The sequence below is a fragment of the Lemur catta genome, chromosome 7, assembly GCF_020740605.2.
Source record: "Lemur catta isolate mLemCat1 chromosome 7, mLemCat1.pri, whole genome shotgun sequence".
Classification (NCBI taxonomy): domain Eukaryota; kingdom Metazoa; phylum Chordata; class Mammalia; order Primates; family Lemuridae; genus Lemur; species Lemur catta.
This window is the reverse complement of record NC_059134.1, coordinates 29,967,803-29,979,913: the sequence shown is the minus strand read 5'-3', so window position 1 is coordinate 29,979,913 and position 12,111 is coordinate 29,967,803. Positions and strand designations below refer to the sequence as shown.

The following is a 12,111-nucleotide window of genomic DNA, read 5'->3' as shown; positions in this document are numbered from 1 at the left end:
TGTAACACACATACATTGTGCAGCGATCAAATTGGCCAATTAACGTATCCATCACCTCAAATATTTATCACTTCTTGTGGTGAGAACATTTAAAATCATCTTCTAGATATTTTGAAATGTACAATACATTATTATTAACATGGTCACCATGCTGTTTAATAGATCATCAGAACTTACTCCTGTCTAACTGAAACTTTGTACCCTATGACCAGTGCTTATTTAATGCTGAGTAGTAGTCCATTGTGTGTATGTATCACATTCATTTAATCCATTGTTCCATTGATGGGCCCTTCAGTTGTTTCCATATCTTGGCTATTGTGAATCATGTTGCAATGAGCATGAGAGTTCAGACATCTCTTCAACATACTGATTTCAATTTCTTTGGATATAAGAGGTATAAATAAAGATTTTAACTGGCTTACAGCACAAAAACAAAACCTGTGTAGTTTCATGGCATCACTGGGAGTAGAACTCACCTGCCCCCTTGCCGCAATTCATAGCTAATATTCTGGACTTCAGAGTTCCTTCTGTAACTGCTTTAGGTCACTTAGCTTTATTTGTTATGAGTTTTCATTGCAGCCTTTAAGCACTGTTTTCTTCTGAGACCATTCCAATTTTCACCTTTGCCTGACAGTTAGCTGTACTTAAGTACACCTGTTACTTTTATTTTTTTCTGCAGAACCTTTTGAAACCATTCATCAGAAATACAAACATAGCAGAAACTATAATTTTTGCATATGAACCCATTAGTAAATTAGTTAATTGCAAAAGCACTACTTCTGCATGGAAACAATGTATTTTCTGATAATTCAATCAGAACTGTTGAAAGATGGGCTGTGTTTATCTCATCATTGAAAGGTTTTTACTTTAATGGTGTGAAAAATCTGCTCTGTGGTATGTATCATCATTCATAGTTCTGAAAGTTGACTTGTATTTAAGGTGATAATATCTGCTATCACAGCTAAGAACAGAGGGAAACAATTCATTATGTTATTTGCTTTGAGTGTTTTTTCCATATCAGAATGTGTATTTAGATAACAAACAAGTCAAGACGTGGCTCGAGACTGCTTACAAAGATGGTGTACTATTTCTGTGGGTTCCACTTACTATCAGCATGAACATCAGAAAGTTAAGAAAGAATTAAAGGGACATTTGAGGAAATCTGTATGTTTTATTGTTGGCACAGAATTAATTTGACATGGAATCCAGGTGGCTTAATCAAAAATTTGTATGATAATCAAGAAAGAAGAAAGCAGTAGTCTTGGGAATAGTGTTAACAAGAATATTAACGTCACCATCAAATTGGTTTCACTGATCATCACCTAAGAGCACATTTAGGAATAACATTAATTGGGTGTCAAGCAGATGTGCGGGGGGAGGGGATGGGTGTGTACATACATAATGAGTGCGATGCACACTGTTTAGGGGACAGACACGCTTGAAGCTCTGATTCGGGGAGAGGGGCAAGGGCAATATACGTAACCTAAACTTTTGTACCCCCATAATATGCTAAAATAAAAAAAAATGTTAACAATAACAAGTAGCGGTTACTTAACTGGACCCTACACTTAAGTGTGTGTACCCTCATACTACCTGCTAACAATTCTAAAATAAGTGAACTAGCCTCCTTTTACAGATGATAAAACTAAGACTTCAAAGGGTCAGGTAAGGTGTCCAAGACCCCACAGAGCCTGCGAATAGCCCTGAGGTTCTTACTGAGGTCTTTGTTACGCTATAGACTGTGTTTTCAACTGTTCAGTTGTGTTGCTACTTGTCTTCAACCTTGAGACATCTCTTACAGCAGGGTAACTCTGCAGCAGTGAATAAAAAGGTAGAGGATGATGATAGGAGTGCAGGGTTTTAAAGAAGGAATGACAAATAATGGAAAATTTTCATGTTTCCAGAGCAAAATCATTAGTCTCAAATAAATTTAAGGATAAAATAAGCACTAGGGTTAGTAGTATAGTTTAGGACTCCATACTATTATTATGTTTCCCTGAATGTTTATTGCATAGCGATATAGGTACAGATAGTAGTACCAGAATCCATTTTTCAGTAGCAATGGCCATTTAAGAGTCTAAGGTAATGTCAGGGACTGGACTGGCTCACATAGTCTTATGAAATTATAAGGCCAGAAATGTCATCTTGAGAGCAAGGGAACTAAACATCCGGTGCCTAATTCTAAAATAGATATTGTGAGTAAAGCTTATTTACATGAAAGGAAAAAAGAACCTTTTCTAGACAACTCTATTCTCTTCCAGTTTCAGCCCTTCCTAGCACTGTCACAACCAGGTTGATTGTTAAAAAATGGGCCAGCTTGTTACTACAAAGCCTTTGTTCTATAATTTAGAGATGTTTGTGTGGGGAGCTTTCTGTTCTTCTCACGAGCTTATGGGACCTAGTGCCATTCAGTTCAACGTCTTGATGTTCGGGCCTTCTTTATATGCAGCATCAAAAATGAGAGAAATATTCAAAATTGCATAGATCTTCTCCATCACTTGTGTGGCAAGTCTTTGAGCTGTTTATTACCTCTATTTTTATTTGTTTGTGGAATCTTTTTCTTAAATACCGTATGGTGTTAGAGAGGAAGACTGGTTTAGACTGATGGTGAGTAGTTGGAGACTGGGGTTGAGGGGCAGAGTTTGGTGCCAGTGCAATCAAGGAGTCTGACAGCATTAAATCATGGACTGCAAAGGCCCCGGGAGGCTGGTCTTTGTCTCTTTTGCCCATTACTGTATATCCAGAATCTACCACGTGGCCTGGCACATAATAGCTCAGTAAATATTGAAAGGAATTAACTAGTGAAACAATGTTTCCGTGTCAGTTTTTTCCTCCCTGTCTTCATATCCTTGTTATATTAATAGTGTTACAGATGTATAAGACTACTTTTTTATGTTGTTCAAGCAGAACTCTGTAGAATAGATAACAAATCAAACAACCTTGTTGTGTTGAGTTCCTGGGAAGGAGTTAGGTTTACTGGAATTTTTTTCTAAGATGGCAGGGGTTATCTTTAGGACTTAGAGTTCTCATTTTTTATTCACTTTTGTTGATCCAGTTTTCTTCCCTGAATAAAGGAGTCTTTTGTATACTGAAGAAGGATGAATGTCCTCTTCTTCCCTGTATGATGATAGCTGGGGACTCGGTTCCTTACCAGACTGACATAGTTGCCTGAGACTTGTTCAAATGGGTTGTACTTCCATAACCACCTGAAAAATGAGTTGTATTTCCAAATCTACAAATTTTCAAGCACCACTGTAGAATGAAAAAGGGTTAAATGCATAGTCCTGACTGCTCATGAAATTCATATTTCATGGTGTTTTCTTTTCTGGAAGCTAAAGACCTATAGTGTGTGAGAAACCAAAAGAAGTATAATATCTAGAAAGACAATATTTTGTACCTTGAAATGTGATTTTCTGTTTTTCTGTCCCTTGTGAACCTGATTTTCATTATTGAATTTCATGCTCTCCTTCTACTTAATCATTCGTAGCATGGCAGAACTAAAGATAAATTTTTGCTCTTTTTGTGGCATAAAATAGCTTTTGGTATCAATATGCCCTTAAAAGATAGGAAAAATAAAGAATTTAAAGCATTTGAACCACACATAATTTGGAGAGGGGTAGGCCTCAGTTACTGAATCTAATAAAATTCAATTGTATTTTCCCTCTCGAGTCATTGTACTCCAACCTTTTATCTTTATGTCTTGTCATAAACCTTCTTTAAAAAAAGTTTTTTTCTACTGCAGAGAATATACTGTCTTCCTTATATCCATTTATACATTTGAATTACAGTAATTCTACTTCCTGTTTTCCGTGCTTCTATTTAAAGACTAAGGGATATTATTGGCTCTTTGCGGACAAAGTACTAACATAGATTTTTCAGATAAGAAAAAAAAGTTTTCGGCCGGGCGCGGTGGCTCACGCCTGTAATCCTAGCTCTGGGAGGCCGAGGCGGGTGGATCGCTCGAGGTCAGGAGTTCGAGACCAGCCTGAGCAAGAGTGAGACCCCCGTCTCTACTAAAAATAGAAAGAAATTATCTGGCCAACTAAAAATATATATACAAAAAAATTAGCCGGGCATGGTGGCTCATGCCTGTAGTCCCAGCTACTCGGGAGGCTGAGGCAGTAGGATCGCTTAAGCCCAGGAGTTTGAGGTTGCTGTGAGCTAGGCTGATGCCACGGCACTCACTCTAGCCCGGGTAACAAAGTGAGACTCTGTCTCAAAAAAAAAAAAAAAAAGAAAAAAAAGTTTTCTAATGCTTTACTTCAAATTATTTCCCTTTTGTTTTACCCAGTATTGAAAGTTTGTTGTCTTTAATGCATTTCTGCTTCATGTCTTAGGCATGTTCAGTTCATGTTGCAGAAGTCTTTGGATATTCCTCCTCTGGCTGAGACTTGTGGTAGAAAACATAAAAGGGAAAATTATCTCATTTGCATGCATGTAGATTCTGATAGCCAGTTGAAAACTGAAATTTAAAATATCCTTTAGTGACTATAATGAATTAATACTGGAATTCAGTAGAGATAGAAAATTGTCAGTGTGTTTTTTCTGCTGTGGTTAAAATGGCTAACTAAAAATCCCCAGCGTGGAGATTATGTTTACTTGTATAGAAAGGTTGTCTTTGTTGTAAACATATCAAGGTTATTCTTTTCAACTTTGAATGCCATTTTTGGATACACTAATGTGTTGGGAGAAGGCCAGTTATTGAATAATTACGACAAAAATTTGTATGACTGTTAAATGTGGCCAATTATCTGTTCTGTGCAGGAGACTGGCAAAAATTAAGTAATGTCCAAAAATGCTGTCAGGAAAAAAATGCTATCAGGATGAAAGACCCATATGGTAACAGACTATTGCTACTTATGAAAGAAGTGGCAACATTTGCCTAAAACATATTAATAAGATAAGAATGCTATGTATGACTATATAAAGCTAAATATCTAATGTTCTAATGGAGGAATGTGGTGTGTGGTGTGCTAGAGTTGAGGGAGTGAGGACTTGAGCTCCACAGACCCTGACATCAGGCAAATTACTTAGTTACTTTGATTTTCCATTTTCATCTATATCATGGGAATAATAATACCTTACAAGTTCTGTTACATAGATTTAAAAAACAAATTGATGTGTGAAATGCCTAGAATATTGTTAATACTTACTTCTGGACTATTACTGTTGGTAAGGAAATAATAATAGTAATAATGTACTAATGGACAAATAAAATTTTATGAAAGTACAATAAAACAATTTTATTCTCTGTAGTCTTTTGATGTTTTCTATAGCTATAGCCTTAAAATTAGTTTAAGCAACAAAACACTTGAAAGTGATAATGTTTTTTTTGTAGAATAACATAAAATACTGTTATGCTTAATTTTAGTATGTAAAGCAGAGAAAATTTTTGAGGGAAAAGAGAAGGGAGATAAAATTACAAATACGTGTATCTCAGGCTAAAACCAACTCTCAAACTAAGCATAATTACAATCAGTTATTAAAATTTTTAAAAAGTATTTTGCTACTTTTCATGTATTTTGTAGTCTGCTAATGCTTAAATAAAATCAGTAATTGGTGCCAACTTTTAAGAAATTACATACAAATTATTTAGAAACTGCCACCCATTAACTTATTTTTCCTGCAACCTAAAGAAACATTCACATTATTTTATTTTAGTGGCAGAATCTCATTAGAAAACCAATTCAGCGATAGTTTGCTAGTAACTATTACATTAATTGGCTGCTTACTAAAATAATAGTAGTTGTTATTTTCTTCTGTTTTTGAAGTCTCATCTGTTAATGTTTAAAACCCAAGCCCTAACATTTTTATCATTAAGAATGTGTTGGAAAAACTAACTGGATGTGGCACATGAAAACCCAGGTTTGAGATCAGTCTCTTTCTAACTAAGCTCTTTGACAATGAGCAAACCAAAACCTTTCTGAGTTTTTCTTTTCTTCATCTTTACTTTTCCTTTGCCTGATCTTGATTTCTGGAACTTCAAAGTAATCTTTAGAATATTTCTCTTATATAATTGTATGTTAAGTTTTACCTGCCCTGTTAGTTGCATGTTTTATTTGGAAGTTGGAGTGTACTACCCATTTTCTCCAAAGCTGTAGGAAAAAAAGAATAATGATCACAGAAACAGAATAATTTAACATGTATTACTTGGGCCTGTGGTTCTGGGCCTGCAGCCCACTGCTGGTGGCTGGGTGCAGCTGAGGGCTGGGGCACCTGGGGTAAAAAAACAAAACAAAACATCTGTTACTTTAGGGGTGTGACACGTACACAGTAGCTGTTTGAATTTATATTTGGAGACAGTCTCACTCTGTTCTCTGTTGCCTGGGCTAGAGTGTAATGGCATCATCATAGTTCACTGCAACCTCCAACTCCTGAGCTCAAGGGATCCTCCTGCCTCAGCCTTCCAAGTAGCTGGGACTACCGGCATGCACCACCACACCTGGCTAATTTTTCTATTTTTTGTAGAGACAGGGTTTTGCTCTTGCTCAGGCTGGTCTCAAACTCCTGGCCTCAAGCAATCCTCCTGCCTTGGCCTCCCAGAGTGCTAGGATTATAGGTATGAGCCACCACGCCCAGCTGAATATGGAATTTTTTAGTTTTACTTGGAATTTGGCTTTCTTGCTGTGCAATCTGAAGCTACAGAAACTGAATCTGTGAGCTCTGTGAACTCCCTTCCTCTTTGAATTAATTAGCATTTAATGCCCTTTGAGACTTTATGTTATCACTTTGTCACGAGGGATTCTATAAAGGTAGACACGGTGTATAGTAGCAATTCCTGTTGTCTTGATGTTTAAGCAACAGAGTAGCCTCAGGTAGATCTGTCTTCAGAGTATGGATTAGCATTGGTTTTTAAATCTGGAGAAAGTCATTTCTATAAAGCATAATGGTAACGGAGTGCCCAGACTTAGAAATGTGTTCATTTGCATGTTAATATGTGTTTAATGTAATAGTGAATCATGATTGCATTTTCATATTCATGAAAAAAATATTTTCTATCTATTCACTTTTTACATCGACCTAGTAATTCATCAAAATTAAAAATATATATAAATTGTTAGCTATGTACTTAGGATTGAGAATAGCCTTTTTATTGTTAACACTTTTATTTTGGAGAGGAAGATAGGTTTTTTAATTTAAAGCAGCATTCATTCCAATATTGCCATTTTTAAGATTTTAATATCACACATATTTTTTCTTATTTAAAAAATCTTGGTGTTGCATTTTTCTACCTGTTTCGTGATCAGTGGAAAGCTAAGGGGGAAATTACAAAAACAGTTTAATAAAATAATATAACATTCTATATAAGAATGCCATCCAATGTTTTTTGTTTGAGAAAACATAGCCAGTTTCCCAAGAACCCCCAGAGTGAGCATTTTTTTTTAGGAGACTAAGGAAATGGTCATTATTGCATTTTTTTCTTCTAGTAGCCAACATTGATTGTGTACCACTCATATATCAGACATTATGCTTACCACTTATGTATGTTATTTTATATAATTCTTACATCAGCATCATGAAGTGTTTGCTTTATCTTTCTTTAGAAGATAAAATATGTGCCAATCCCATAGTGGGTACTCGGTAAATATTGAGAAATGAATGTCATGTATCAGCTGGCTTTAAGAAATAAAGCTGTAATGAATATGTAGCCTGTTTAACACCTAACAGAAGTTTATATGTTACTGATTTTCCCCTTCTTCGTATAGGAGAAAAGACTGAAAGAAAGGGAAGCCAGAAGAGAAGCAAACAAGAGACAAGCAAAAGTAAGTGTTTATATGCAAATATTTTTTCCTGGTTCTATTAAGATGTAATTGACAAAGGAATTTTATGTTTTGACAAAAGCAGTATTTGTAATTTGAAGTGAAATTTAAATCCTCTTCTTTTCACTGTGCATTTTATATTTATTTGTATATCATGACATTCTAATTGGATTTAGGCTCATGTGGCCTGTTATTTACTTTCTCATATTCTTTTGTTTCCTCTGTGATGCAGGAGGAAAAAAGCCCAATGAACTTTTCCTGACTTACCCCTACCACCTTTTCCCGTTCTATTTTGTGTCTATTAAATATAAAAGACAATTGATTCTGTGGGCCAGGCCTGATAGGATTTTCATCCCTGTCATCTTTAGGTAGATAGGCTGTGTGAACCCAACTTGATAATAAATTACTTTGAAAGCATCAGTTCAGCTCCTAGAATCTAGGTGAACAGCATTTGTATCTCCCACCTTCACTGCATTCCATTAACAATAATCTTTAGCAAATATGTATGTAGTTTTCCTCAAATACATATGTACAATTATTAATATAAACACCGTCCACATGCAGCTATGATTCTTATCTGATGTGTTTGCCACTGACAAGTGTTCGGTGTCTGCATTCTGAGGATGTTGGTTGAGTAGAAATGATTTCCTAGAACCAGAGCCCAATAACATACGTCATTTCTCATGCTGCATCTCCTTGTGCTATGTCTGAGTAGCCATAATTTCTTTTTGGGAGTTAGGAAAGCTCTAACTCCCTTGAGGAGTCCCATAATGTTCGGTGTCATTTTTTTCCATGCTGGTCATAGCATTTAGAGAGCAAGTCAGAGACGATAACTCGTGCTATGGTTCTGAAGTAGGAAGCAATTATTCTACAGTGTAAGATGAAAAGACTGCTTATATTTAGTATTAAATATCACTCTGTCTTCAAAGGTGCTTGAAAACGAGAGCTCCAGTGTGTGCAGCCTGACTGCTAAATCAGGTGGTGACTTCTGCGTATGCTCTAAAGTGCAGACATGAACCTCCATGACAGGGAAATGAGATCTTAGAGGCTGTAGCGGGAGAAAATTTAAATTTGGGAAGAAAATCTTAAGTCTAATGAAGGCATTTGATATTTATGAATATTGCATGTTCAGCATAATGTTAAACCTATTTTATTTTGGTAGAAAACTTTCCTTTCTGCATATATTAACGTGGAATGAAAGATATAATCTAGAGCCAATGAAAGCCCTGATATTGCACTTCCTTTGTGTGTATTTGTGCCTATTTGTATATATTAATAATGTGGTTTATTTTTTATACTGCCTCCTGGGATCCCTCTTTTATTCCCCCATAAATTAATATGTATATTTGGTTTTAATAATGTGTCAACTAGGGAAACGGAACTGTAAAGGCCATCTGAGTTGGGCTTTTCCATTGGGGCTGATCTCCCCTTAAGCCAGACTCCTCGCTCGATTTGTGATTCCCCCTTCTGTGTTTGTCAAACTGTGTTTGCTTCCTGACATCGAAGAAAGGAAGGAGACTTTCTTGTTAAGAGGTGGTCTCATTTCTGTATAACCACTAAGGATTGTATTGGGAATGAAAAGAAGAGGATCTGCAGTTGACATGGCTTTGCTGCTCAGCCAGGAGCTTTAAATAGAGAGAGGCTGTGTTTTATTATTGTTCTGAATATTTGAGCTACCTCCGTTTCACAACCCTTGTCTGAGTGGTCAGAGATGGCAGCCTTTTTTGTAAGAGTGATATTACCAGAGGGATAAGTGGCCAGAATGTAGTCAGGACGCAAATATTCCCTAAGACACTGAGGACTGGGAGCAGTGACAGGTTTGGACTGACTGACAGAGCACAAGGAATTAGCTGAAACCAACTTTTTGTACCCAGTTTCTTTTCAAATGAAAGTGACAGGGGACGAAGGCTTTCTTGGCTTTCAGGTGCCTTTTGGAAACAGACCTGGAAGATATCATTTGGAAAGACTTGGTACAGGGGTGATGGTCCAAAGTTCTGTGATATCTACGAGGAAATATATGAATTATTAGGTTTCTGTAAATGTATGTGTGCTTTAAAGGACAGATGTGACTTAGTTTTTCAGTAAATGTTGTCTTTGATCATTTTATTTAAACCTAATCATTGTGTGACTTAACGGTGTTGCCTTCTGAAGCACTTTGGTTTGGTTCCAGCTAGAGCATCCCTTTGATCCCTGAACCTACAAGATATCCGAAAGATATCTTAAAATAGAACGTGGTTTTTTGCAGATTTAATTCACCAGGAAATATAATCTTTACTTACTGATGGCTATTTTAAGGAATCAGTACATAGAAACTAAAAGTGTGAGAGAGGATTCACATTGCTTGTCTTTCTACCTTTTTTATATTTCATGCAGCAAACATTATGTTATTATACAAGGGAGAATATAGAGGACACAGTATTTTTTTTTTAAATTTGGTGAAAAGTGTTTGAAAGTTAATGGAATTATCTTTATTTCCCAAGAAAGAGAAGGCTTAATGATAATGAGTTTGCAATTTTAGAAATGATGATTACTGGTTATTTCTTCCCTGTCTTATTGAGAGTATTTCTAAGAAAAATTGCTTTAAAGTGTGAGTAGGCTAAAATAAAGTTGGAATGGACCTGTCAGGAATCTGACACAACGTTTTGTTAAAATATAGATGTAAGATCTGCCTAGAATATGTTATGTGCAGTGTCAGGAATGGAAAATAAACATGAAGCTGAAACTCTTATAAAGGTTTACTGGGTAACGAATATTTAGTGGTTTGGGAGATAAAGGTCTTTGGGTCTCAAAATTTTCTTTAGCCGAAAAATATTTGAACTGCATAATAGAATTGCTTTTGGTTTAGCTAGCTGGATGTTGTATAATATATTCTTATAACTTAAAGATTTTAAATTGAGATATGAAAAAAAAATACTTGGAGCAGTGATCAATAGATCACATTGCTTTTTGAGTTCAGGGAGGTTACGTAATCCTGGAAACATAGCTTTACCTCATTATCCAGCTAGATTTCCTGGTGCTTTGAGGGTCACAAGTGCTTGTAGTAATTTCTGGTTGTTGGAAAGATTTTGCAGAAATGTAAAGAAAGAGAACAATAGTGCTGAAACTATTTCTGAGGAAATAAATCCTCAGAAATATCTCAGTGCTGTGCTGCTTTTGAAAAGAAAGCAGGATTTATTAAACAAAAGTATGAGGTTGATGAAATTGAATGCTGACTACAAAGGGGAGTAAAGAATAGGAAATAGCTTAGAGGCACATAAACACTGAAAGTTCAAAGTTGCTTTGCCTATAATAGATGCTAATAGTTCTTGGGGAAAATTATATTAATATTAAAATAACTAAAATATACATTTTGTGATTGAAGTTTTATAGACACTGTAAATTTACTTGTTTTTTATCTTTCTGGTTTTTACTGCTTTTTTATTTTAATGACCCTGGCCTACTTTATTTACCTAATAGTGGTAATAGTTTTTTATATACCTAAGATGGTCTCAGTACTTAGTTTTGAAGTTGGTTCTCTCAGAATTGGAGCTCCGAAGAAGTAGAAGTTACATAATTTTAGAACTTGAATAGAGATGCTTTGGACTAATTTTCTAATATACTGGTCTTTAATGACTTTCTCTCCACCAGTAGTTTCATAAAACAAAGCTAAATTTATTCATTTGATATTTTGTTCTTCCTACTTTTTTGGTGCTAAAATATCCTTTCATTTATGAAATAATTCTGATAATTTTTAAAAGGTCATTATTTCTTGACAAAGTAAAAATCCTGTGTCAGTCATTTAAAATCTTTTTTGAACTTTATCAGATCAGTGAAATTCAAGATTGAGTATGTCATCCACTGGTCATCTCCGGTGGTTTTCAATATTATTTGAGTGACCTAGGATTCTGCAGATATACTTTGCCCACCCCCTGGAGACAGCAAGGTTCTTTGGGCAGGGCTTTACATTCCCATTTTGTCTTCAACCAGAGCAGGTCTATTTTTTTTTCCCCCCTCTATGCACATTGAGCTTCCAGGAAGCTTTTGTTTGAAAAATGGTTCTGCTTAAATATATTCCTTGTTTAATATTTTTATAGTACCCAATGAAATTAAGGCTAAAAGCAAGATGAGTGACTTGCCCCATGTCACTAGCTTCTTTGGTGGCAGAACTGGTATGTGCACCCAGGTTCCCTGAATCCTCATTCCGTTATTGTTTATTGTCCCATGCTCTTTCTGTAGGTTATTTTTCCCTCTTTTTTGGTAGGAGAGGGTGTGGCTTACAAAAACAAATTTCATCTGTGGTACATGGGCTAATGACTAGTCATAGGAAATTACTGATAGCAAATATATTGAGTAAAGAGAGAACTCTGAGTGG

General features: G+C 35.7%; 1 protein-coding gene across 2 annotated transcripts in view; it reads left to right on the top strand.

Moving 5' to 3' along the window:
- DDX10 (DEAD-box helicase 10) overlaps positions 1 to 12,111 on the top strand; it is a 245,624-nt gene that overhangs the window by 152,631 nt on the left and 80,882 nt on the right. For both annotated transcript variants that reach the window (XM_045556655.1, XM_045556654.1), the window contains exon 16: positions 7,707 to 7,763. In XM_045556655.1, the coding sequence (XP_045412611.1) occupies positions 7,707 to 7,763 (57 nt within the window). The remainder of the gene's footprint in view (positions 1 to 7,706; positions 7,764 to 12,111) is intronic.